The sequence below is a fragment of the Leptosomus discolor genome, chromosome Z, assembly GCF_034619465.1.
Source record: "Leptosomus discolor isolate bLepDis1 chromosome Z, bLepDis1.hap2, whole genome shotgun sequence".
Taxonomy (NCBI): Eukaryota; Metazoa; Chordata; class Aves; order Leptosomiformes; family Leptosomidae; genus Leptosomus; species Leptosomus discolor.
The window spans coordinates 9,782,601-9,810,596 of record NC_141419.1 but is presented as its reverse complement, the minus strand read 5'-3'; the positions used below and the strand labels follow the sequence as shown (position 1 = coordinate 9,810,596).

General features: G+C 40.4%; 1 protein-coding gene across 2 annotated transcripts in view; it reads right to left on the bottom strand.

Moving 5' to 3' along the window:
* MCTP1 (multiple C2 and transmembrane domain containing 1) overlaps positions 1-27,996 on the bottom strand; it is a 285,371-nt gene that overhangs the window by 27,048 nt on the left and 230,327 nt on the right. For both annotated transcript variants that reach the window (XM_086480292.1, XM_086480293.1), the window contains 2 exons: positions 25,764-25,877; positions 9,681-9,734 (listed from right to left, as the gene is read on the bottom strand). In XM_086480292.1, coding sequence (XP_086336418.1) covers positions 9,681-9,734; positions 25,764-25,877 — 168 coding nt within the window. The remainder of the gene's footprint in view (positions 1-9,680; positions 9,735-25,763; positions 25,878-27,996) is intronic.

Genomic DNA, 27,996 nt, shown 5'->3' with positions numbered 1-27,996 from the left:
TGCAGCTCCTCTCCTTAGTTTGCAGGCACTGATTTGCAAAAGCAAACCAACAAAAGGACTACAGGCAGCTGTCATCTGACAGACAACATTTCACCAGGGAAAAAAATCTTCAGCACTTTCAGGAAATGACATTTCCATATTTATGCATTAAGACCTCACAATAAAGCATAAAACTTTTTTTTTTTTTAAATATTGCAGTGTTAGAACACATTTTCTTCTGAATCAATATATCCTGAGGAAGATGGGTGAAATACGACGCAAGAGCTGTTTGAAAAAAAAAATTTAGTAACAAACTGGCTCTTGCCCTGTAACATCATATAATGTAACTTCTGATAATGGAGTTTCAAGCATTCCCTGAACAGACTATAAAATCTTAATTTTTAATAGACTGTCCAGAAACCACAACTATTACTATGCAAACCATTTCTCTATCAAAATGCAGGGGTGGGTATTATACTTTAGAAAAATAGCTAAGTAAACTGTTTCTTGATCTTCAGGATATGGTATGTATCGATCTAACTTAGGCAGCATTTCTTCTTTGAGAGTGGGAAGGAAAGCAGCCCTGGGACTTCACAGAATAGACAAGAAGATGCTTTGGTGCACACAAACATGTGCACAAATTTCAAATTCCCCTCAAAATTTTTTAAAAAAATCCAATCACAAAATAGCTTTCTACTCAGCAGCAGAGAAGGTATTCTAAAGGTCTTCCATCTGCTCTTTCCCTATTGGTATTTAAAATTTTGATCAAATAGCAACTACAGGCCAACAAACAGCTTCTCCTTACTTAATTTTAAATTATAGCTAATACCATACATTAAAGAGATATCAACACACTGTCATATATGCTGAAGGTAGGAGGAATTATCCTGTTCTTTCGTGTAAAATACTAAAAAGCACATCTGCTGAGCAATTGATCTTAAATTACTACTTCTGATTGCAAGAAAGCTTCAGATTAGCAACGGTGTTCTGACTTTTTCACACTGTTAAAGAAAAACAGAAAGCAATACTTTTTCGATAGCATGCTTTTCTCTCAGAGCTCCGTGTTACCTAGATGCCATTAGATATCTATGACATTACATAAACGAGTGGTGTCCATTTTGTTTTTCTAAACTTGTTAGCCTTTGGAACAAAACCAGTTTGCTACCATAAAATCTGTTTTTCCCATCCTGGACTTTGTTAGTTGGGCACTGGAGCAGGACAAGAAAAGATAAAAAGGGAAAGGAAATAGGAGAAGGAGAAATAAGAAAGAAACAAAACTTAAAAATTTATCAGTCATTTTTCTTATATGTTTTTCGAGATGCCTGAGAATAATCCGTACACATTCCTCAGCTCGATTACATACAAATAACTTAGCTGTAGAATCAAGTAAATCTGTCAGTTGTGCAAGTTTATTTTTCCATGTGCTATCTCGAGATAAGCAGGTCTGTAATATTAGATTTCCACTGACATAATTGTGCATGAATTCTGATCTGATTTAGTATTACATGGCGCAAAAGGTGACACATTTTCTTTAATATAGCCCATTAGAAAAGGAAAGGAATTGCCAGTGTATGAAATCTGAGGAGTTTGACTGAAAGACTCTGGGACTTTGGGGTCAACTCTGTGGAAAAGTAACTTGCTCAACTACCCCAGGCACTAAGCACTGTGACAAGCAAACCTAATACCTGGTGTAGTTACTCAGTTAAGACAATCAATAAGAACACTGCATTATCAGGCTGCTACAGCTGTATGTTAACCTATCGTATTACTTTGTCTGCTCTGAAACCAGTCAAACATGCATTTGCTGATCACTCAGATAACACAGATACCACCCCAGTCCTTAAGTCACATTTAATACTAAGCCACAGTGCTAAAACAACCATTTATTGCTTTTCCATATGCCATAAATTCTAATTTTCTAGTCTACCTAAACTGTACCCTGAAGACCACATTCAAAGCACTACTGAGATGGTGAAGCCAACTGCTCCAAAATTAACATATGTGAAGCTTAAGGAAAGCTCTGTACATTCCTACACGGATGCTCAATCCACGCCTGTTCCCCCAGCACACCTTCACCTGGGACTTTGTGGCCTCTCCCTTCCTCCTTGCCTTCTGCTGCTGTAGATCTCGGTAACCTTCCCCACATCCCTGCCTGCCCAACATCTGGCCACCCCTGCTCCCTAAGTTGTCTCTACCTTTCTGTTTTTTTTTTTCTCTATGTCTGCATCTCTTTCTGCCTGTTCCAGCTCTTGTTCTCGCAGGCTCCTTGACTCAGAGCTGCTCCCACAAGGCCCATGGGTGGGCATCTGTACCCTTGGCGTGCAATTCAATAGAAAAGGCAGCAAATTCACAGGAAAATCAGTGCCCTCCGCAGCACTGGGTTCCTGTGCTTGACCTCTCCTGAGTCCACACCAGGCAGGAGCAGTCATAGCAGGTCCCTGCCCCACTGGAAGGATGCTCTGCGAGAATACAGGTGGGAATTCACAAATCAGCTACTTGGCTTCAGTAAATTTCTACCGAAGGCTGGCAGACTGCTGCCTCTTTCCCCGGCCAGACCCCCCACCAAGCCACATAAACTGTCCAAACAGAGACAGAGTTTCACAGAAATTAGGAAAGCCTCATCCTTCACATTGCAGTCACCTGTCTCTCTGGTTATTTTCAAGTCTCTGCTAGCAACAAAAACTCATTCTTTTTCCACACTGAAACCCCACATACTCTTCTCTGCACTTATGCTTTAAAATCTATAGAACTGTTTAAATGGCAAGTTCCATTAATTAAAGAATTGTCCCTAAAGCAGGATTGGGAGTACTAGAAAATAAGCAAATTTCATATGTGGCGCACACCTGATGCCCACAGACACCAAAACCAAGAAGCTACAAAAACGGAGCAGCAAAGGGATGCAACAGAAAGTGGGAAGAGATAGTGCAGGATGGAGGACTGGGCAAAGCTTTTTTTTTGGCAGAAACAATATCATCCACAAGCTTTACTTATGCCAAATCTACCTCTTCCTCTGCCAGCAGACGAAACCTGCGTAGCGGCAGACTCTGCTCTCCACCACGCTGCGTGGACACTGCCACACAACGCCAGCTTTGTAATTCCATAACACACTCCTCTAGGAGGAGCTTTGCCCTTAAAATTCTTTGGGGCGGGGGTGCCTCTTTCATTTTGTCAGGATTGCATTTTGCCTGGATGATCTGTCCAGCAATGCCATCATTGATCCACACATCAAGTAAACAATATGAAATCTTCTGCTGACACTCAGATAATTCAAACTGCACATAAAATATATGCACATTGTTTACAAAAACTTGCAATTTATTTTCCCATATTCCTGTATCTTCCTCCCTAAAACACAGCAATGACTGATCAAGTGTCGTGGCAAATTCTTGTAGTTGAGATTGCAATTTTTCTTACAAGCATGTCAGTGAAGTCAAAGGCACCCAGCTAGCTTGAAAGGTAGATTTTCAGTTGTGCTGTGCTGTGAGCCTGAGCATCACACCTCAGCTGAAAACCCAGACCATGACATACCATCTGTTCTACAGACAGCCACATTGCTGGGCATCGTCTTCTCCCACAGCATCATCTCTGCCAGTCTTTCGTTCTCATTCTTTGAGTCACAGAATGGTTTGGGTTGGAAAGGACCTTAAAGCTCATCTAGTCCACCCCCCCTGCAACAAGCAGGGACATCTTCCACTAGATCAGGATGCCCAATGCAGGTTGCTTCACGTACACTGTTGTCAGCCACACGTCTGCCACCAAGGACTGGGTTCATACAGCGCTCATCCTCACGCTAGCACATCTTGACCATCACACTTCTTCTACTGGTCTTCCAAAGCTGTGTCTTACCTGTGACCATCTCTGCTTTCTCTGGGACTTAGATGAAGACTCGTTCTGTGTTAAAGGCTCTACACTTTGCTGTAGAACAAATTTAAAAGGCACCTCTCTAAAATGGGGCTGGTCTTTGGGGGGCTAAAATGGGGACCTATGAATAAACCTGAAGCAATATTCAGGTGGCTGGCAAATACGTATCAGTGACTATGCGGCTTGCTTAGTGTTGCAACTGGTTCATGGCAGCAGCTTAAACAGAACCCAGATCTTATGATTCTATGTGAAACTATGATAAAAAATTCTGCTAGAAAATGAGGAATGGTCCATTTTCAGCACTTCTGAAGCCTCATAACAGATGGATGCCTTTGGAGCTATGGAGGAAACCAACCCGCACACGCAGGAAGGTTTCACAGACAGTCCAGCAGCAAAAGCTTTTGGTTGTTTCCTTCAACACTCAACATTTCTCTCCCCTGAGTCACAGAGAAGACCATACAGACATTTTTACTACACTCCATTTAATAATGTTACTTTTTGTGGACCTCGGTGAAAACAAAGCTTTGCTTGGTCTCCAAGAATTTCAGTCTGCTTAGTTAGATTAAGAAATATTAAGGGTAGAGGAAAAATGTAGGGCAAAATTATGTCACATTCTGAAACAGCTAACATAATTAAGACATATTCTTCATTTGATTTAATAATTTATTGAATTATACTTGGATTACTTAATAAATGAGGAACATTACCCACACTATATTAGTCACAGGTGAAAAAACCCACGTACATCGATGAGTGTAATTCATTCAACAGCTGATAGACCCTTGGTCCCCCAGGGACTCCCTCGCACACACACCTCCTCGAGTGCTGAACTTCAGATATAAATCTCAGATTCTGATCTCACTAATCCTCGTTTTACTCCACTAATTTTGACAGCATTTCAGGACTGCATGGGGATGAAGGAGCCTGATCTCGCTAAAACTAAACCTCTCACAAGGCTGTGCAAGTTACTGGTTTCCAAAGGTGCACACTTTGATCACGAAGCCTGTCCGACGCTCCAGCACAGGGCAGGACGAAAACTGCTTTGTGGAAGCTCGTGTGCAAAGGCTCCACGATCCGAGGTACATCCAGGCAAAACTAACGCCATGGCTGTGGCTTTTGGGTGAGTCAACGATCAGAAACAGCACCTGCTGATATTCCAGCACATGGGCTGAAGCAGTCTACACCATCACCCCTCCTATTATGCACCATTTTGACAAAACCCACATGCCTCTTGCACCATCTCTGTACGAATAATTAAACTGAGATGAAATCAAACTGCAGTGGGAAGCCTGACTTCTGCAGCTATGTACTCTAGATCGCCCTGCTGTAGGTTTGTTTGATGAGTGCACATAGTCCAGATAAGCTTTTAGGGGACAGCAGTTTCATATGAAGCTACAGTTTTCAATGGAAGCTGTTGTTACTTTTTCATTTGGTTAGCATTTAGGTGCTATGTTTAAGTAGAATTTAATGGTGGAATCAAGCCACAGGTGAACCTATGGATTTATTCGTTCTCAAATTTTCTCTTCGCTCCATTGACTCCCTATTTCTTTATTGTTTTTCCATCATTTATTTTATAGGAAATAACCATCACTACAACAGATTACTATCTTCTCTTTTATAGAACACAAAAATATAGGCTACATCCGAGTTATCTTTCCTCCTCCTCACGATCTACTCTTGGTAAAAACGCAGGGCATGCTTCTGAGACAGGTTACGAACATGTCTTCGCTTGAAAAGAAAGTTGGTTCCTCTCAGCAGGGATGATTAAAAGCTTTAAAACATATTTTAATTTGACTCAACTATCTTTCATTATAAAAGCCTCTAGTTATCCCGAAACACAGTAACACTGATTGAGAACTGCAAAGAACTTTTTCAAAGAATGAAAACCTAGAGAGAGAGTAGACAAAGACGCAAATTATTTGAATATTTTGTATTCATAAATTATTGTTACTGTTAATAGAAAGGTAAAATAAAATACTGCTCATACTGTGCACCTTCCTCCACGTAAATCTCTGATGGTGGCATTGCTCACTGGCCTGATTCTGTGGCGTGCCAAGGGCTTCTCATAAAATGCCGAGCCAAAATTCTTTGTGATTATCTGAAATCTTACCTGGAGCTTGTTCAAAGAATAAAGCTATGAGAAAATCATACCTGAACTTCTTAAATGGCAAACTAAAATCTCATACACACTGATTATGCATATTGACCACTACATTATTGTAACATAACTGTGTAGAAATCCTTTTGATAGCTTGCGGATAACTTGACTTCATGTAATTTCACTGACCCTTATTTGCTAAGATACTGCATAAGCCAGTGTTTGGAAGGGAGCCAAAAGAGAAAAAAAAAGAAACAGGAGAGAGAGAAATCAGATTAAACTGTAAATCTGTGGTTGGCATCAGTTTAGCAAGCGGTACAGAGCATATGGAATGCAGAATCCTGTGCTATTTCTTGGAAAAACTACTATTAAACTCAGGACAAACGCCTGAGCCAAACAAACTACAACATCTTTTTCAGTTCCTAAATACAGAATATGACTAGGAAACAAAATTAGAAAAAAAAGTGTTCCACTGCTAAGCACCAGTTTATAACCAATATAACAAGAAGTATACTTGCCATTTTTGTTTATTAGTCATATTGCAACTGAAGACGAAAGCTAATGTTCTCCAGTAAAAAACCCCACAGCCTATGACCTCAAACTGACAGCCCTGTCTACCTCAGTTGCAGCACAGGGTGGGAAAAAAAGCTACTAAAATCCAGAACATTAGAATGCGACTAAGTAATAGGGGAAGTGCAAATCTACCTTGTCAAACTCCTCTCAGCATTACACACTACTGCTAATAACATGCATTACTTTAGCTAATTACATACATTTGAGCATTCATCATCCTCAGTTTATTACTTCTGTAACTCTGCAATTTAGGGATGTCGAGCAACATCCCTCCATCACACGTCCCGTAACCTACATCAGTGCATGCCCACATGGACCTCATCAAGTAGCCAAAGAGCTGCCCTTTCACTGTGAGCAAGTGACTAATATCTAAGCTGGCTCTAAAGAAAGACACTTTTCATAATCGCCCAACAATCTGCTAAGTGAAAACATATGGATAGGCTTAGGTAGAGCCTGCCAGGGGTCTTTACTGAATGGAAAACAGGTGCTCCAGCTCTGTGCCATGTAATACCCCATTTACCGTTAAGTCCAAAGGTTACAGGACTAATAGCTGCCTCGTGGTAATCAGGGAAAGCAAAGACACTGGCCATGGTCAAACATCTGGGACATATTTTACATACTTGCAACATATGCTTCAGCTTCAATTAAAGTGAGGCTTTGGCACATTTATTAATCTTTTCACTTTTATCACATAAGAAGACTCATTTACCTGACTCTTCTATTATACCATATGAAAAAACAGAGAAATAATAAAAGCCAGAGGCCACCACCAGCTGGTGTTACAAAATGTGCATTTGTTTTCTCAGAAAACTTCACTTTGCGCATAGCTTTAAGAAAACACAGACACGAATTAAAGTAATACAAAACTGCACCTTTCCATTTTGTCACAGAGGTGTAAGAGGAACAGCAGCAGGTAACACAGTATGTCTAGTACACTAGAAAGGAAAAAAAAACAACCTACCAGCTTCTAACAACAAGCACTCGGTTATAACTATGCGCTTCTGTTTCACAGTTTAGACCAGTGCAAGAAAATCCCGCTGCAAAGAGCACTGAATACACACGGCAGTCCATACATGCATATCTCAAGAAGAGTAATTTTCTTTTCCAGTCAAACAGCATATTCAATCACGAGAACTCGAAATGTTTGCAGTAATGAAGACAGCTTTGAATTTACAAAAATCAACCTAAACACCTTCTGTATAGAAAGACAGCTCTTAAATATTCAATAAAAGGGCTCACTGAATGCACACGGTAATGTCAGTACTCGCTTTTGTTCAACCTTGGTAACTAGATCTAGAAAAATGTTTGAACTCTGGTGTCAATTTGAGAAAGCTGAATATTAGATCATAACATTGAAACCTAGAGTGCTATTTCTAATTGGGTATGTTTTGCGCAGCATCTGCTGATCGCCAGACAATTTTTTGGGGGGGGGTGGGGGGTGTGGAGGCGACCCCCGCCCTCATCTCCCCATTTAAAAGGGGTTTGTTTAGCAATTTCCAAAAACCACTAAGCGCTAACTGCACAGGCAGGCTTAAACTACAAGCAGCCAAGCACTATTCTTTGTGAACTAATCACAGTGATTAAAATATCTAGGAATATATACACGACTGGGATGATACTTTTGCACCAGCTCTAATAATAAAGCAGAAGAAACAGGAGAAAATGGTCTCAAATGGATGGCAGATCAGTGTTTATCAGAAAAGAAATGATGATTCAAAGCCGGCATGTTGAGTTAAAATACAAGCTCTCCATGGCTACATGACTGACCTTTGCAATAAATCTTATATTTTATTGCCAGAAGTGTATGCTTGTATCATTTAGCGTTAAAAACCATCACATACGTGTTTTGTAAAAGAAGGTTTTGTTACTACAGTGTTTGCCAATTCTGAAATGATGTAGCTAATGATTTAAGTGATGTATAGAAGAATTTCGCATAATAACTTTCTGTCAATTGTAAAATGTTTGAGCCGGCGACAGAATGAGGAAAATACTCTTTTTTTTTATCATCTTTCAGATCTTAGGTGTTAGCTAACAGAAAAATAATCATTCAGGGGATTAACTAATCACAGTGAATTTTCTGACATTTCAAATGCTGCTGCCAGCATATGACTTCTTACAGTGGTATATAACTGTACATCTCAACGAGAAACAAAGGTCAAGGGCATAAATTAAGATACACTGTTTTTCTCCTCTTGAAAAAAAAATAATCTAAGGCTCTACTACAATAGAAGTGGAGGAACAGCTGTGAAGGTTGAAATCGTCTGTATTTTAATTCAGAGTTCTTGTGAAATTATCTATTTTTTCCCTTTTCTTCCACAAAAAACACCTTCCTGGTATGAAAATACCAGCAACAACGGGGCTGTCTTCACTGCACTTGTCTCACCAGAAAGCTGTCCTGCCAGTGCCAGCCGTCGCTTCAGTGATACAAGGTCATTCTAATTTCTTTTCTCTGGTTTTTCCCTCTCCCTGGGGGACAACCCATCCAAGCAGTCCCATAGCTCGGCTCAATAAGATGTGGAAATGAGCTGTTATTTACTGTGGCTGCAATCCTCAACCCAACCAGCAGCCTCCAACCTGAACCGTGTTTGCTCAAATAGCTGAATGATCTGCAACAGTTTCCCGGCTTGCTGGGCCACAATGCCAACTCCGAACCAAGTGCACATCGATCGGAATTGTGATTATTTAAATGCCATATGGAGTGCAAAACATTTCAGCCATTCCTCTACCAAGCAATTCTTTGAAAATTATAGACGTCAATATCCCATCTTTAACCAGTATGGAGTTGCTATTTCTGCACCATTTTCCCCTCAACTGCAGCCCTATTTGTAATACTCAAGACAGGACAAATTTTTGTCCTTCAAAAACAGTTGTCACCGCAGTTATCTTCAGAAGAGCTATCAAGTTCCAGACAGGCTGAATTATTTTTGTTCCTGGCAGAAAAAATATTTGACCCAGCTCTGGACCAAGAGGAAAAAAAAAAAAAAAAAAGCAGGATTTATAGTCCTCTATCCTTTCCTGCTACACACGGTAGCATTGTTAGGATGATAAACAGCTCTGTCCAATTTTCTGGACTAAAACACTTCAACTCCTTTTTTAACTGTCTGTAAAAACAGTGTCATGTCTAAATTCTCCCATCCCCAGATACCCAAGTGCTAGGAAAGATAATTACCTTGTCATCTCTGTCATCCTCTTCTTCCTCGTCCTCTAGCATGTCCTCCACTACCTGCAGACAGAAACAGTAGTAGTTGTCATGATTTAAAAAGGAAGAGTTTTGTTCTGTCAATTCCAAACCTTTTGTAGATGAAAACTTTATTAACATTTGAAATAAATGCACAGAAGGAAAATGTACAACTAGGAAAAAACACTTGATCTAGAGATTCAGATTCAGGAAAGTGTTATAGCTTTAATTGACTTCCATTAGGGAATTATATACTGAAAACCCTTGCTGTACAAAATACCTGCTTGACAATTTAAAAGGTAGTTCAAAATTCAATATACGATTGTTTTAACTAAAGGAATCCTTCGTTAACTCCACTGGAGCCTATGCAGCACACAGAAACGTTTGCTTTAAATTTACTGTTACCTACACAAATGTGCAACATTTTTAACAGAATTTACAGCATTCACCAAGAGATTTTTGAATACAAAGCTGGGAATAAATTCATACTAGCTTATCTCCTTATGATCTACAACAATGATATATACCATATGCTCCACCAGCATTAGCACTGTGTTTCTTAATAGTGACTTTATCCAATCTGTGCATCTAACTTTATGCACATTCAGTGCTAGCTGCAGTTGCCACATGTCTGCACGCGTCTACGTATCTTTCCATTTAAGCAGTCTTTTCAATGTAACACTATAAAATATACACATACATTCAATTCATTCTACAAATATCAACAATTATTAATCACATCACGAGCCTGAAATGAACCACTATTAAATCTAGTTTACAGAGAGCCTGAATGACTTTCCAAAGATGCTCAGTTGCAGATTCAGACTTAAAACTCACAAATTCATCACTCAGAACACTGTGATCAAATCTTCAGCCTACCCTATGGGGAAAATTCTCTGTTGGTGGAATTGAAATAAAGTTGTACCTCCTTATAACTAAAAAATAATGTGCCTTTTTGTATTATTGCTTATGTGTAAGTACTTATTAGGATATAATGAAGGTCAGCAAAGATCCACCTAGCCCACTGTCATATTAGGGGTGCAAAAAGTGTGTATTATGTATTATAAAATATGCATAAAAAGGACAAGAGAAGGAAAAACTCACTGATATGAAACATTAATACTTTGGCCTATTTTACGGACTAAAACAATAGTTTACTTTGTTATGTAGGTGAAGCTACAAACAGATATAGCATACTTGTCATTTAAGACAAATCATTAAAATAGTAACTTCATAATCACCTCTCCAAACACAGCTCCAAGGATATTCTCATCAAGTCCAAATCCATGTCCAAGAACTAAGGGGACTTTTAGCACTATCCAAGAGCCAAAATCAGGAAAGAGAACTTAAAACTGAGAAGTGCTTGTATCAGACGCCTTTTGCTGAGTTAGCTCAACCGTCAACAAGGTCCCAGTTAACCCTGTTACGTGGGCCCAGGTAAACAACACACAGATTGATTTAACAGGCACATCTAGTAGAGCCCTCTGCATACATGCGTAGTTCAAAACATTTGCAGTTTCAGCTGCTCCTCCCCATTTGAACCCAGTCCCGAAACACCTCTAACAGAAGCCTGGGCCTTCTGACGGGAAGAAGCCTCCAGTTCTGTCCACTGGCTGCTCTGTCCTCGAGCTTAGTGTCAAAAGAAAAACTAGAAACACAAAGAAACAGTAGAGAGTGAGCATGTCCAAAAGCACAAGGAAGGAGCATGACCCGAGCAATTAAGGAACAATCACTCTTGAATTCTTTCCTGCCCAGAAGAACAATTTTAGCAGGAGGAGCCTGACTGCCCAAATCTTCAGCAGCCTCTGACCTGATGCCAGCCAGGAGGATGTATTTGTGAGTCCCCTCAGGCTGAAGAAGTAATCAAGACGGTGCTCTAGCACTACCCACGAAGAAAAAGCCTCCCGCATCAGTTTCTCTTCTGTTTCCCTTTCGGGCCAGCTCTGATTGATTTCTTAAAGAAAGGGGACCAGACACAGTGCCCAGAGGGTTTGGGATGGTTAAACCTCTCAGCACGGAGAGAGGGAAATGTTGAGAGTGTGTTGCTGAAATGCTTGTCAGCTCCTGCTCAGCTTAGTACATCATTTTATGCATCCAATTTGGAGGTGTCTGAGAGGTCCTGTCTTCACAGACCTCTCTGTGGAAGCCACGGCATTTTCAGTTTCCCATGCACCTGCATCAGCTTCTTGTTCCTCTCCTCTCCTTGTAGCTCACTGTCATCTTCCCTGGCCTGTTCCAAGTGCTTGGAGAGCTGAGCTGTAAATTACATCACTGAGTTCTTCAAAAAACTCACCCTAAAACTTCTAATGTGGATGGTTTCAGTGACCCAGTTTACCAAACAACCCCAGAAACACCTCAGCTCTACCAAGAAAACTGAGAAGTGCAGATGAAAACAAGCTGTTAAGGGCTGCAGCAAGATGGAAACTCTCTCAAATCAGTTTTGCCACATGCAAAGAAGTCTGTAATTACATCATTAGGTGACTAAAGCCCAACGTATAAACCTGAATCTGTTGACTCAGATAACTGCCTACGCCTGGAGCTGACTAAACTCACTAGGTCTCTTACATTTCAACATTAATATTCCCCAGACACTTAAAGATGTCTTTTATGCACACCCAGAAATTCCTTGTCTTGACAGGATTGAACAGCAGAATACCTATCTCACATTAGTGCTAAAGTTAGCATGGAGACAATTAGTTGAATTAGAAACATCTAAAATTGTTGCAAACAATGAGACCTCGCTGAAATCACTTGCATGACAATACCCATTCTAAATTATCCAGATAATAACACTTCAAACTCACTTTTTTTTCCCTGCTCCATCTGCTGATCCCAAACTACTTTACAAGCTTCTAATGAGTGGCAAAATATTAACTTGTTCAAAGGACATAAAAAGTCCTTTGAAATCTCTTGAAGCCCATGACCGAGCCCAGATTTCCAGCTCCTACGTTCCATTTTTTAATTCAAAAGCCACTACCAGTCTATGCTCTTGTTCTAGGCTAGTCATATCGTTGATTACATTGAGCTTTGGAGTACTGAATTGTCTGGAAAGGAAAACAGAATTGTAGCAAAATAAAATGTAGTACAAGTGTTCCTACGCCCAAGATGTATAAATGATTCTTTAAAACATATGAAACATAGTTCATATTTCACTTGTCTTGAAATTCAAAAGGAAGAGTTAAAAGGAGAAAAAAAAAATACATTCAGACAATACAGACACTATAATACCATTTATTAAACCAGCAAAACAAATGTTTTCAGAAATTTGACACAAATTAAAACAAGGGAAGTAGATTCTTCATAACCATATGACACATGAAGAATGGGTATACTGAAGACTTACAAAAGCCCTATACTGAAGTACAATCTATTTCTGCAGAACAAAGCAAGGCTGTTCAAGAGAGGTATGGTGGATCTGAGCCACAGATTTCAGTTTAACACTATAGTAAGAATACTGTAGAAAAAAAATCCACAATGGAATTTTTTTCTCCTTTGATTTTGCCTCGTTGCTATTCAAATAAAGTGCATATGTGCTGCTTCGGTTTGAAGGAACACAGTAGTTATTCGTATCTCTATGTCAAGCATTGTACCTGGGGGAGGTATGATGGGGGGAGGGAGAAGACAGGGAAGGAGGGCGAGGAGAGAGAGGGAGGACAGGAAAAAGCATATGAAGATAAAATGAAACATTAGAGTTATTTTATTAAAAGTTCTATGGCAAAAATCTTAGATTGCCCCTAGAATACGCACTCTAAATTATGCCTTCCAATACTTTGCTTGAAATCAAGTAGTATTAATCAAACAAAGGAAGGGCACAGGGGAAATCAGAAAGATCTAATGCAAGCAGTTAAAAGTGACATGACCTTCTGTAATGTCACTTGTCACAGACTTATATGCCTCATACTGGTAGAAGCTCTTGAAAGAACCTGCTTCTTGGAACTGTCCCTCGAATGTAATACTAATACAGATGACATTTTAAAAAACATACGTAGATGGCCTCAAATACAGCATGTCAGCTACTTCATGGCCAAACAACAGTAAGTAGATGACGTTTAAACATTGCGAAGTAGCACTCTTCATGTGCAAAACAGCCCTGTCGCAAGCTTATTAATTGTAAGGAGCATGCAATCTGATTCCTACGTACTGCCATTGCTCCCGAGCCATTCCCACCCTCCCTGAGGACCCCCGTCTATAAACTCTGTGCGATTCGTAATCCGCAGGAGCTGGGAGGAATGTCTGTTCTATGGCAGCAGCTGTGGTGTGCACCCTCGTTACACCAGGTCGCCAGAAGGAAGCACAACCACCACATTTGCACGCCAAAGAAAACCCCTAGTTGGGCTGAACACAGTCTTCCGAGGAAGCTGATGATTAAGTACAGCATGCATTTGTTCAAAAGGTGATCTATGGACTAATGAACAGGATAGGATTTCTGAGAGAATAAGTAATTTTGGCTTCTAACCCCAACCACCTCAACAAAAAGTATGGTTGGATCCTAGGTATTTACAAGTACGTTAAATCAAAACACCACGATTGTAGAGAACTTTAAAATACCTCCCGAACCTAAAGACTCTGGAAAAATGGCATTGTGCGGGAGCTGCGTGAGGACACTGACATGATCAATGTGATCTAACAAGTGAACCTTTATTTCCGTGTTTCCAGTGCAATTTATAACCCTCGACCACACCCAATAGATACTGATTGGCTTCATCGCAAATAACAGCCCATAGTCCAACCTGATTGGCCACATTGCGAGTCATGTTCAAGTCACGTTCACAGATGTTCACACCCATCTTCTTCAAGAAATTAAAACTGCGTCATTAATGGCGGCTGTCTCTTCTCCTGCACCTGTAAGATGTTGATGCCCCCTGCACCGGAAGTTGTTTATGCTTTCAGCAGTTCCGGTACGTCCCAGCTCGGATTCTCTGGAAAGGCTGGATTGTTCACATGTCCCTTATTTCATAAATGTCCTCCCACAGCATTGAAACTGAAAACCACTATTAACGAACGGTCCTTCTCTCTTAGTACCAGCCTGCCGCTTCTCAGACAAAACGTGCAAATCACAAGTCACTCCACGAATTGCCTACTGCGCCAAGGTCTTCTGGCAATACAACTGAAGTATCAGAAGATACCTCAATGACTATACATGCTAGCAACGCCAGACATCTGCTCTGCACTAGTATGCAAAATAAAGAAAAAACAAAAGGAGAGGCACTACTCTGGCACCTTAATACATTCCTTTAATGCATAGCAACACCTGCCCCTCGTTCCCATTAGCACTTCTCTAGATTTGCTTTTATCTTACTTAATGTAGTCCTTCAAGCATAGGTGGTTTCAAATGAAAAACAAAAGAAAACACCTTGTGTGCTATATCACATGTTATGGTGTCAAAATATCTGCAGGCATTTGTATTTTCACATATAGGTACTAACAGCTGTAAGACAAAACAAAAGAGAGAATAAGCTTTGGTTCCGAATTAAACATGTATTAGATGTGCAAAGCATGTGGTCACAATTGTCCTGTTCAGGACTGTTTGGATTTCATGTTGATTTGTACTGTCTAGACATAAACTGTACCGTATGCTTGTGTGCCACTCAATTCAGTGTTTACGTGTAAATGTGATATAAAAAACTGTGCAATGTTTACGGCTTAAGAAGGGTGCATAAAACCACTTGGGCTCTCTGAGATGATTTCCAGTTACTTCAACTTGAAGCAAAGACGTCCATTGTCAATAAGCCCGCTACAGCAGCAGTTTTGTGCGCATTTTCACAGCACAACGCCTGCTTCTTTCATGGAATTGTCGAGGAGAAACTTTATAGGAGACACGGCTTAATTAAAATGTCCACCTTTTTTATACCACATTTATAAGGAAAATAAAAATCAAATTAACAGATTCTGATTTAAGAGTGCAACGTATCTGGAATACAGCTGATCCTGATTTATACCATTAATGTTTTGACCTTGGGGTATTTCATCTGCAGTAATCACCAAGATAACTGAACCACTAGATGTAATAATAATTAGTGTGATAAGCTTGCCAGTAAGGTTGAATATATTGCACTACAGAAGACAGCAGACTAAAAAGAAAGGCATTAGTACTTTATTGCTAAAATACTTCCTGAATTTTACAGAGACACTCAAATACAATTATGTCTTCTTACAGAATGCATTTTGTTAGCTTATTCTGGGAAGTGCTCATGTTGTAATTTAGTCTGATTCTTAATAGGAAATGAGACTTTAATATGGCTATCAGATGCCTTTTGATGCATGCTGCTGATTACATGTAGTTCTGTAATGTCAACAACAATTTTTATTTGCAGTATAATAAATTTCTTGGCCACATGCATGGGCAGCAAGTACAGTTCATTATACAAGAACATGTAACCTTTTTCCTGTTGTCAGCTTTATATGCCCTCAATATTCAGTTGCCAATGTAGTTAAGACTAAGTCATTTTTAACATAAAAATGGCACAAGCAGTAGGCCTTTTTCTCTGTATTTCTTTCAATATTTGGTTCTTATTTATTTTAGCTTTCTCATATTTACACAATGCACTATGAACAGAATATCAGGTGTTTATTTGAAGTATGTCTCCATCTAAAGGCTTCAACATGTACTGTAGACTTGAGATGTCAGATCTCTCTTAGAATGCTTCATTTTTAGTTCAGCAGAACGAAAAGAATCACATTCTTTGCTTGGCTAAATATCAATGGCAAGTTTACAATGCAGGACTACTAAAACTAACACTTTCACAAAATTTTGTGAGCTAGAATTCTTGGGCAAAACCTCATGATACACTATGTCATTAATGACACAATGGCTCAGTATCGGTTTTCGCTGTTATTATTACCTCTCTTCAAACAGTTTTCAGATTCTAGTTGGACCAGGTATGCTTCTCTTATAAAACAGCACTTACCCAAATAAATTTAAGCTTGTGGGTGTGACACAGTCTATTACATTCAAATTTGAAGCAAACAAGCTTTTTGGGAGAAAAGTATTTTAGGTGACAATGTCTGTAATACACATACTATCGTAATTTCAGTTAAGTTCTTATTGTTTTTCCAAGGTATTGATGCATTTTGGTAAATACATTAAAACTGCAGTACAATCGCAAAGTCCTTGAAGTCTAGGCTGAATTAAAATGTGCTAAAGCAAAATAAAACCAAACCAAAGATGAATAAAAACCTCACATGACTATGGGAATTTTTACTAGAAACTAAACCCATGTTAGTTTATATAATATCCATTACTGATAATAGCCACTGCAACCTGTCAAGTGAATCTTGTTGCCACGTAAATCTTGATGCAAATGAAAATAAAAAATTATTAAAACAGTCTCATAAAAAAAGGCCTCTACGTGCACTGAACTTCAATCTTATTCTAGATGCCCACAATATTGGAAGACTATATTTGAAAAAACATGTGGCAAAATTTAAGTTTAAAAATCAATTTGTTTACGACAAAAAAAAAAATTCTATTTTTTTTTTAAATGCCGGAGATATCTAGGGTGGGGTTTTGGTTTTGGTGTTTTGTTTTCAGGTAACCAAAACCAGCCGAAATATTTCAACTCTGTAGTGCGTTTGGTTTTTGTAACTGCTACTGGAATGACAACAACCACGTAAAGTTTTAGCAAGGGGTTACTATGTGCTCTGATACTGTATGAAACCTCTGATGCGGGGATTGTCATCGCAGTGCAGACAGTCTCTTTTAACTGTATCCCAGGCAGCCACTTACACTATTACATTCTGTTATGCTGCAGGAGAGAAATGCTTTCTGCCCAACGTACATCTTTATATAGTGTCGTGTGTCACTGTTAAATTAGTGCATAATGCATTTAAAATATTTATAGTACCAACATTTAGTTAAATAACCTTTATGTAAGATTTATGTTGATTTGTTCATTTCTCATTTAATGGCAAATTATGAAGAGCATGTTTCATAAAGATAATTCTCCATTTAAATTCAGCAGGCCATTAAATATTAAAATTATGTTTCTGATGCAATCTAGAGCAAATTTGTCCAGCTTCAGCGATTATTTGCACTCATAAAAATTAGACTTGATTAATAAAATTTAAATGCTTGATTAAGCTGACATTTTCATGTTTCTTTTCTGATTTATTAAAAAAAAACCCTGTCCCATAGTGGGGCAACATAGTGTATTTTTCCTCCCTGAGTATACGGATCGTATAGAAAGAACAAACAGCAGCAATGCTTTTCAGCAGACTACTTAACATTCAGGCACGTGTTGCCGGTGGTCTTTGTGCTCTGACAGCACCCACACCGAATGCGCAGACAGACAAGGACCTGTTTGCAAAAGCCTTTCTAACTTGTTTTATTGATAATACCAAATGGGGAGTGAGGTTGCGATTCTGATTGATTTGGCGAAAGTGAGGCAGGCTGCATGTTTTAAGAAAAGTTGACGGGCTTTGCTGAGATGTGCTGTTCGCCGTCTGGCTGGAGCAGAAACAGAAAGTCACTTTCTATTTTGAGGAGTGGAGCAGAACGCCAGTCTAGTCAGCAGTTAGCAAATACAAGGTAGAATCCTTTCTGCATAATGTTGAAAATCACTCTACAAAAACAACTGTATTTTCCTCACTTTTACAGGTGTCATAAATCAGCCTAGTTTTACACACATATTGTTCTACGCCTAGCTCTGTGTTCTCCCAACAGCCCCCAGGCTTTGGGGATTTTGTGGCTGCTGCCGTAGCTATCACACCGGAGGCAAAACTTCTCAGGAAAGCACAGTCAAAAAAAAGTCAAGATGTAATTGCCAACCTGACAACACCCCTCTGTATCATCTTGTGTAAATGACATACTCCAGACACTGTCCAGCTAGAATACAGGAACAATGGTATTTATTTTTGCCATAAATTCATAGCAAGAATTCAGTCCTCTGCTAAAAATCACTGCTGACCCACTGGCAGAAGAGGACTTCTGGACTTTAAGCACAAAATCCCTCGGTACTGCACAGGCCATGGATCTAAAACACTTGTTTCATCTGCAGATGAAACCCTTTGAAACCCTTCCACACCAAGAACTTGACGAGCTCAAGCTTCCATGCTTCAAGAACATAATGTGAAGAAACACAGGAAAATCAAGTTACTACCTTGTTTGTTTGCTTGGTTTCCAATTTGCAGGGAAACAAGTGGTTAAAGTCAGGCAATTTCCTGGTGGGACTGATTTCTCTATCAAATGTACAGCACAGTGGCACATTCTGCCCCAAACAGGAGGAGCAACAAGTTCCCCAAAAGCTCTGACTGACACTTTTGCCTTGCACCCAGAAGAAAGTGAAGGGGCTCTAATGCTCTTCTAGCTGCAACCGAGCTGGGGCTGCACAACCAACTCAAGTTCATCATGCTTAACACCTGTTAAGAAGAATCTAGTGAGAAGGATATATTCCTAAGCATCCTTCCCATTCCCCCTTTTTTTCTTCATGTGGCAATTTCCAGAAGACACATAAATAAAAAACCTGAGTATACATAGCATATTGGAGGATTATATAAAAAGTACCCACAGAAACTGTTTAAAATCTCAAAATGAAAGGCTGTCTTTAACAAGTTATTTTTCTTCTAATCTCAGAATTTCATCCTAAATGTGTCCAGCGCTATCTTTTAATGGAAACATAGACCCTAGAAACCTAAGTCATCAAAGCCTATTTTGCAAAAGATCTCCAGTGAAATTAAAAGATGTATTGTGCCACTTTACATCAGTCTTACAAGATTAATAATATGTGTATATACTCTATTCTACAGTCTCATAAGAGTTTGTGTATGGCACATTAACTCCCAGCTGCTCACCATCATTTTCTATGCAATGACACATGCAACTTGAAACTTTAAGAGGAAATTAGCTATTTAATATTTCCTTAAAGGCTCTAAGTATTAACTATAAATGCAGGACGTGAACTGAAGTGATTAAACCTCTTCTCCATAGGGGTATATATGGCAGAAGAACATTCATAGGTAACTCCAAGCATGTGCATTGTTCTTCTACTAAATTTCAAATTGCTTGGGAATAAACTCTAACAAACAATAGACCAAAAGGACAGAAAGATGAACATCTTCAGTCAGAGAGCCAGAGAGTGGCAGGGGTCGGCAGGGCTATCTTGAGAACAACCCCCCTGCTCAAGCAGAGACCATCAAGTCCAAGCCCCCTACTCAGGCAAGGTCACCTCTGAGCAGCTTGCCCACAGCCATGCTAGTAGGGTCTTGAATATCCCCACAGATGGAGAATTCACAACCTCGCTGGGAAACCTGCTCCTGGGTGTGACCACTCTCAAGGCAAAACTGCTTTCTTGTGTTCAGATGGAATTTCATGCATTTTGCTTTGCGCCCATTGACACTGTCCTGTCACGGGGCACCACTGAGAAGTGCCTGTCTCTCTCTTCTTTCACTTCCTTCAGGTATTCATACACATGGTCAAGATCCCCCCTGAGACTCATCTTCTTCATGCAGAGCAGCCCCAGCTTGCTCAGCCTCCCCTTGTACGCCAGATGCTCTGACCCCTTCATCATCTTCCCTTTGCTGGGCTGAAGTGCAAGTCCCCCTCCTCACCTTCCCAGCCTGTCCTGACTAAAGAGCCAGTACACACCCACTGCATGATGGCTGTGAGAACAATCCCACCATGTCTCTGTGATCATGCATGCACGTAGCGGCACGTGGACCTCTTAACTCCTATGCTGTGCACTCAAACGTACAGGTACTTCAGGGAGAGACTCCCTGGCATGCTGGGTTCTCAAAATGGTGCAAGAGCCTCTTCCAGAGCGGCATTTCCTTATTTGTGTGCGTACACTTGGGGTGGGCCCTCTCTGCCCTCTTTGGTTGGTTTTGAGGTCTCTCCCATCCGCTTCACCCTGCACCCTTTGCTTGCCAGCTCAGGCCACCACTTCCTCACTTGCTTGTGGGTCATCATCACCTCCCTCTCCCATCATTTCTACTTTAATGCTCTCCTCAGCAGGCTGGCCAGCCTTCTGGGAAAGAAGATTTTGCCCCGCTTGGTGAGGTGGATCTTGCCTCTTCCTAGCAGCACTCTCAGTCCTCGAGGAGGATCCCATAACTGTAAAAAACAAGTCCCCATGGTCAATAACAGCTGTGCAACTGGTTGTTGACCTTCCAGATCTGTCCACTCCTCTTCCAGCCCTTCCTCCTCCATGGCAGGATCGAGGAGAATACGACCTGGGCTCCCTGCCTGCTACCTATTTAGTCAAGGAAGAACAAGAACTTGCAGTGTGATCAGAGGAGATCCAGTGTGCCTGCTACAGCAGTCAATGTGTTACAGCCCAAAAGCTGAGAGACTGTCACAGTTTGTCCTAATTGCAGTAGGCAGGCTTACAGACATAGCGAAAAAAAAAAAAATTGATAACTATGCAAACCAGGTTTAATTCGCAATACAACGCACTCCAACCACATGATCAACTGTTTCATCTCAGGGAAAGGAACAAGAGCAGCTGGAGAGTGGGAACATTTTTAATCACTTTGAGGGATTATCTGACCATTCCTTAAGTTAGGCAGCTCCAGCAGGCAGTCAGAACACAGCCTGAAGTAGAAAAGCAGGGGAAAAAAAAAAAAAAAAAAAAAAAAGATTTGCTTCTACTTGCTTCATGCAGTTCTAATAACTGTGACTTTTGCTTAGAAATAGAAGTGGAAAAAAGACCCCAGAGAGCAGTGCTGCTGTTTTCTCCAAGCTATAAAGGTTAGTTTTTTTTGTGCAACACATTTGAAAACATCAAAATATTAAGTAGTTTCTTAAAAAGACTGAAAAGAAGCTTTAAATCCCAGCATACTTTGTGTTAGTTTCAATACATCTAGAAGTCTTTCAATTACAGCTGCGAAGGATGAACTTTTTGGTTGGTCCATCTATTGAAAGAGGTGATTTGGGGTTCCTAAAGAGTCCAGGCTGCTACGAAATAAGCCAGTCCTTTGCTCTCCCTCTGTCTGTGTTCTCCCCGAGCATCCCAAGCGGTCTGTCACTGTCCCACGCTCCACTACCGTGTACCTGCCATTGGCACAGGGCTGGCAGCACACAGGGGCGACACTCCCATGCTGCTCCCCACCATGTGTATCCAGTGCAAGTGACGCGGAGCAGTGGGGACAGGAAAGTGGCAGCGGTTGATACCTCTCCTCTCCCTCAAAGGGTGTGAAAAAGGTGCTGGAAAAAAGGCAGGGGAAAAAAATAAAGGCAGTAAGATCCACTTAGTTCTAGTCTTGTGTGTTGTGGTGGTGATAGTTTAAGATGAGAACGGCAGTGGTGCTGAAAATAAATTCTTTTGTGAGGTCACATATTTAGGAGTACAACTATAAGGAAGTGCAAGGATCCTTGGAGAAAGCAGCTAGGTAAGCTTCATGCAAAAATGTTACTGCAAAATTCAGAGGAAGGCATTAAGAATGCCATTTTAGTGATTTTTTTTTTCCTTGCCTGGAAGGAAATATTTATTCTGTGATTTTTTTATACCTGCCACATGACTCCACGACAGAAGTTCATTCATTTTAGATCAGTTCTGAATTCTCACAGATTCATTTAGAGAACCGTTCACTAAATCTACATCTATCTACATCCGCTTACACCAAAGTGTAACGCGAGAGTTTGTATTTCATGATAGCCTATCTTTCAGAAACACAACTGATCTTGACCAAAATGTATAAAAGACAGGGAATCCAATGTTTCACTTCGTAGTTTGTGGCAGCGCTCAACTAAAACCACATCCATCCTATGAAGAGAGCCCAGTTGAACCCCTCAAAGCAGTAACGCCTAATACGCTGCTTCACCTCTCTGACAGACTTTCCAATAGATGTATCTCCTATTAGCAAGTACACTTGGGGCTCCCCCTTGCCCCAACCTCACTGCACTTTTAATTCAAGAAAGGACTTGCACATATAACTTGCTAGGAGTCAGAGTAAATGGCAAAATAATCACACTCACACACAAACCAGCAGCGCAGGCTCATGTTAACGGCACAGTAACCCAGATGGTTTGACAGGTGAATTATTCCACAAGAAAATAAGTTCCAAACTACTTCAAAGAAACTGATGCCCAAGAGGACACAGCACACAATACCTTGTCTATAGAGACAAACAAGGATGAGCTAAGGCTGGCCCATCTGCCATAGCCAGACAGAAACTCAGTGACCACTGTTTAATTGACCTGCAGAAGAATGCAGTCCCTAATGCCTGAATTGATGAGACAATTAGTAACTGTTTTCTTGTAAGGATATTACAATGGAAACTAATTCTTCTGAGCTACTTTTGAAGGTCCCAAATTTAAGTATTTTCCATAGAAGTTAAACAAAGATAAAGTGCATATGATACTTAACTATGCTTGCCTAGAGTTAATTGAGTAAGAAAAGTTAATAAATATGTTTGTCTTGTCATTAGCTTGAGGATTTCAAAGTAACTTCTAAAGCTAGACGATATTCCTGAGACATGGAGGCAATGATTTCACTGAGGCACACAAGGAATCTCTGGAGACCTGGGAACAGAAGCCAGATCACGTGAATCCTGAAGCATTCTCTAGCCATTAGGAAACACTGCTTAATTAATTTAGTTAATATTTACACTCTGCATAGGAAAACAGAAATATTTAAATGACTCCTAATCTAATGATACTGTGCTAATGACCTGAGCTAAGGACTTGTGATATTACTGAAGATTTGTCAGTTAATTAGAAAGGCATCCAGTAAGTCTGCAGATAACTTCATAGCAGACAGATGCTCACCATGATGATAACCAAGCTCAAATCATTAAAAATGAGGTCCCAACTTACTTGTGATAAACCTAAACAAAAAATAGTAATTAACGGCACAGATATCAAATATTTGGGATGAACACGGGTGGTTGATATAAGCTGTATAGCTTGGTCTGAAGCAATCTCAGCAAGAGGAACATTTTTAGAGCAGCATTTGGTGTCCTCAACAGAGAGCCCCTCAATAGCTTCATTATTTTGTTAGAAAAGTGACATGACCCAATTAATCTTCACAGGCAGGTGATCTTTCAGAGAGAAATGAAGTATATTGCAGCTCACAAGTGAAAACTCTCCTTTCACAAGGGATTTAACTTGCTCATAAAATCTTCAGATTGAGAAGCTTTAAGCATTTCGGGTAGCAGGAGACTAAGATCAAGATTTAAGTAACGCACCTTTTAAATCTTGATCTTAGGCATTTTCCATAAATGTAACTACTTTTGGGATTAGGGAATACCTCTATCATCCCCAACCCTAATTTTAGATGACCCTTGGAAGTATAACAGCCTTAGTGACGTGAAGAGGTAACACCAGTGCCAGATGCCTATATCTGTTCCTCTGGTCACTAACAACTGCAGCTGCTAGACATTAGGGTCATGGCATCATTCAGGCTGGAAGGGACCTCAAACCTCCTGCTCAAAGCAGGGTCATCCATGAGGTCAGATCAGGTTGCTCAGAGCTTTATCCAGTCGGGTCTTGAAAACTTCCAACAGTGACTGCACAACTTTCCTGGGCAACCTCTTCCACCGCTGAACAGTTCTCACGGCAAAAACGGCTCTCCAGTCTGAATCTGTTTCAAATTATGCCTCTTGTCTCTTCCACCACATGTCACTGTGAAGAGTCTAGCTCCATCTTCTTGATAACCCCCTTACAGATAGTGGAGGGCAGCTGCTCAGGTCACCCAAAACCTCCTTTTCTCCAGGCTCTTTCAAGCCCACCTCCCTCAGTTTCTCTTTACAGGGCAAGTGCTCAAGCCCCTTCACCACCTTGGTAGCTCTCCACTGAACTTGCACAAGTTCATCAACAACTTTCTTGAACTGGGGTGATCAAAACTGGGCACTGTTCTAGGTGCAGTCTAACAAGTGCTGAGCAGAGGGGATAACCGCTTCCCTCGATCGACTGGCTGTGCTCCTGTTACGACAGCCCAGGGTGCTGGAGGCCCTCTTTCCTGCTGGGGCACACTGCTGGCTCATTTTTGACTTGCTGTCTCCAAAGATACCCAGGCCCAATTCAGACAGCTGCTTCACAGGCAATCAATCCCGAGCCTGTACCATTGCAAGTGGTTATTCCTTCCCAAAAGCAAGGCCTCGCATTCTTCCTTCTTGAGTTTCATGTGGTTCCTATTGGCTCACTTCTCCAGCCTACCTGGGTCTCATCGGCTGGCAGACCCAGGGTATCAGCTGCTCCCACACACCTGGTGTCACCTGAAAAGCTGATGGGCGTGCACTCTGACACCTCCTACAGGTCATTGATAGAGATGTTTAACGGACAGGTCCTTCTGCACTGCAGTGTTCCACTTGTAACCAACTTCCACGGACCACTATACTCTGAGACCAACTATCTAACCCGTTTTGGTTTTCTTCCACCCATCCAGTTATCCATCCAGATCATAATGTCCTAGACAGCACATTGCTTTTGGGATACGAATACTGATACAAACATCAAATTCATAAAGCTCAGCAACAAAATACATGCAAAATCCTTAAGCTGACTGGATACTAGAAAATTTGCACAGCATAGAATATAACTTCAACTTTTGATGTGTACTTCCGAAAATTCGAACCACGCTTTTATTATCAATAAATGTCAGTTAATGTTTGCTACTTTATACACCAACTACATGCATTTAATTAAACGATGGCATTAGACAAGGAGAAGAAAATAAGAAAAGGCTTTTATTCAGCTCAATGAATGGTAACATATTAATGATAAACTGTGAAATCCAATAAAATGTGATACATTCTGAAACTGTTAACAAATTGGAATAATTTTAACCTTTAACTTCAATATGTGAAATAAAAAATGCAACATAAGGACTTAGCCACACAAAACCATTTTCAAAGAATTCATCTTCTCCTGACCAATAAGCCTCTTGTCTCCGCTCCCACACAAACCAGATTCTGAGGGCAATATATGTTCTACTGTATTTTTATATGACATTTGCAACAAAATTAGACGTGTTTATTGGAGAGTTGGAGAAAAAGTAAATTGCAGGTGGGAAAATTGTCCACTGAGCATTAAGAACTGAGATATTTTCAAAAGGATGTAATATTTAAACTCAGTTACAAAATTTTATCTAGTTAAAAAAAGAAAAGGACATGTATGCGCTTGAAGTAGAGAAGACTTACAGTATCATGTTGCCTGATCCCTGATACGATCAAGAAGTAGTTCCATGCCAGCAGCAACAACAAAGCCAGCGGTATCATGTAGAGCTCAAAGTTCCAGACCACAAAAAGAAAAAGCTAGAAGACAGAGCAGGAAAAAAAAGTGATTCGAATCAGCACTACATTAAACACTTCTGCATAGTCAACACCAATAAATTAAAACAATCCTAAAGAAACCCACCTTTCCTTAGGCAGGAAAGCTGTTTAACCACTTTGCTGACTAGCTGCTTACCCACCTGACACAACAGCTACACTTCACATTGCTTCGTACCTTAATTCTTGCAAAACGGAAACTGATCTGGTACAGTCTAAGAGGAGTATTAATTGTTCTCTTGTAAATTAATGCTTATGTGGACAAAGTAATGCAAAATAGCATAAAAAGAAGATCTCAATTTCAGAAAGAATAGGCTAGTTATTTCCACAGATACAAACTAAGTTGCTGTTTAGCAGAAGGAACTTGGTCATTTTGTAGTTATGTCACACAAACAAGTAGAAGTAGTAAACGTCACAACCAAATCTGAAAAATCTTTTGCACAGAAAACTAGCAAAAAAAGGTAAAGATGTACAACTGTTCTAATGAAAGCACAGTAAAACAGTACTGACCATAGACTCATTGAAATGGGATTAAAAGGAATGCTGAGAGGACACCAAAGTCCACCCATTTGAAAACTTTGATTTGTTGAAGCATTTCCTCAAAACACCTCGAGGCTGGCGGAAGCGTGGCCAGATGACATCTACCAGAGGGGTGTGCCTTGATAATGGGGGCTGATTTCCAGCCTGGGGGCCATGTGGGCATCGCACCCCGGGAGAAACCCGTCCCCACTGCCAGCACTGTGTGCCACAGCTCTCTGCTGTGTGGCTCCGACAAGCTCCGCAGGCTGGACTTCAGCCTCGGCTCTGTCAGACCCACTGAGCGGTACAGAGCTGACTTTTTGAAGCCTGGAAATCCTAAGTATTTGTCAGAGCCTGCAGCTGCCCGGCAGAGACATGTCCAGCTACATACTGTTCCCTGCCGGTGCTGGCACAAAATTACTGGTTTGCAGGAAAGAACTAAAAATATTAGGACTTAGATGGGCTCAAACTAAAACCATTTTGACATCCAGTTTTCCCTATGAACAAAACCCCCTTTATTATAGCCAGCTCTACCCATAACTTGGGTATGTTTTCTTCTAATATAACAAAAATCAATCATGAAAGTATTCCAGCAAATCACACTATGTACCACAGCTGGATATACACCCAGAAATCTTGCTGAGCCTTTTTCACCCAAACAGTTAAACTTTTCAATACTTTACTACCTACTAAAATGAATTAAGATTTTGTGCCACAGAAATAGCAAACCTAAAGCAACGCCAGTATCTAGACAAACTAAAAAAGGGGCTCGTTTTCCCAAATCAGTCACCAAGATGTACACAAAGCCGAGTAAGAATAAAACTGGGATTTTAAGTCTTCTGCTGGATTTTTGTTTAGACTTAAACCAAAATGCTCTTATCAAACACAAACTCCCACATAAAAGAAAAAAAAAATTATGTGTTTCAAGTAATCTCCTCTCTCAAGATCAGCTAACTTACCTCGCCCCCCTACTTTCTACCACTGAATGCTATGTATATGGAAGTCCTGGGAGACTGTAAGGCAAACACGATAAATACTGAAAGAACTGAAAAAGTAGCATGTGTGACATACATAAGAGGATATCAGCACTTCTAATAGTTAATATTTCATTTGAAAGAAAACTGCCTTTTTTCAGGTTGTTTAGTTTAAAAGGAAATCTGTTAGAAATGGTAATGAATAAGAAGCAAACAACAGCTCAGGAATTTGAGAGCTCTTCTACGAGCTTGCTAACTACCCTTCTGAGAGAAAGATCTACGGGGATCTGATGCAGTAAATTCACATCTCAAAAGAAAAGCAAAAAATCCTCGCACCCTTTAACCCCAGAAATGCCCCGAGTCAGTGGATACATGCTGAAGGGAGCCCTGGAAGTCATCAAATAGCACCCAAGTATCAGACAAGCAAATACTAGACATCACTTGTTGAGAAACGGCAATGCATAGAGTCTTCCTTATGGTCCCATCTGAACTTTGGTTAGAAAGACAGAAAGAAAATCAAGTAATATCCCAACAATCCCTGGCTCCAGAGAAAAGAAGCAACCCAGATGGTCTCAGGACACACGAACCTGACAGGAGACCGAGGAACACAG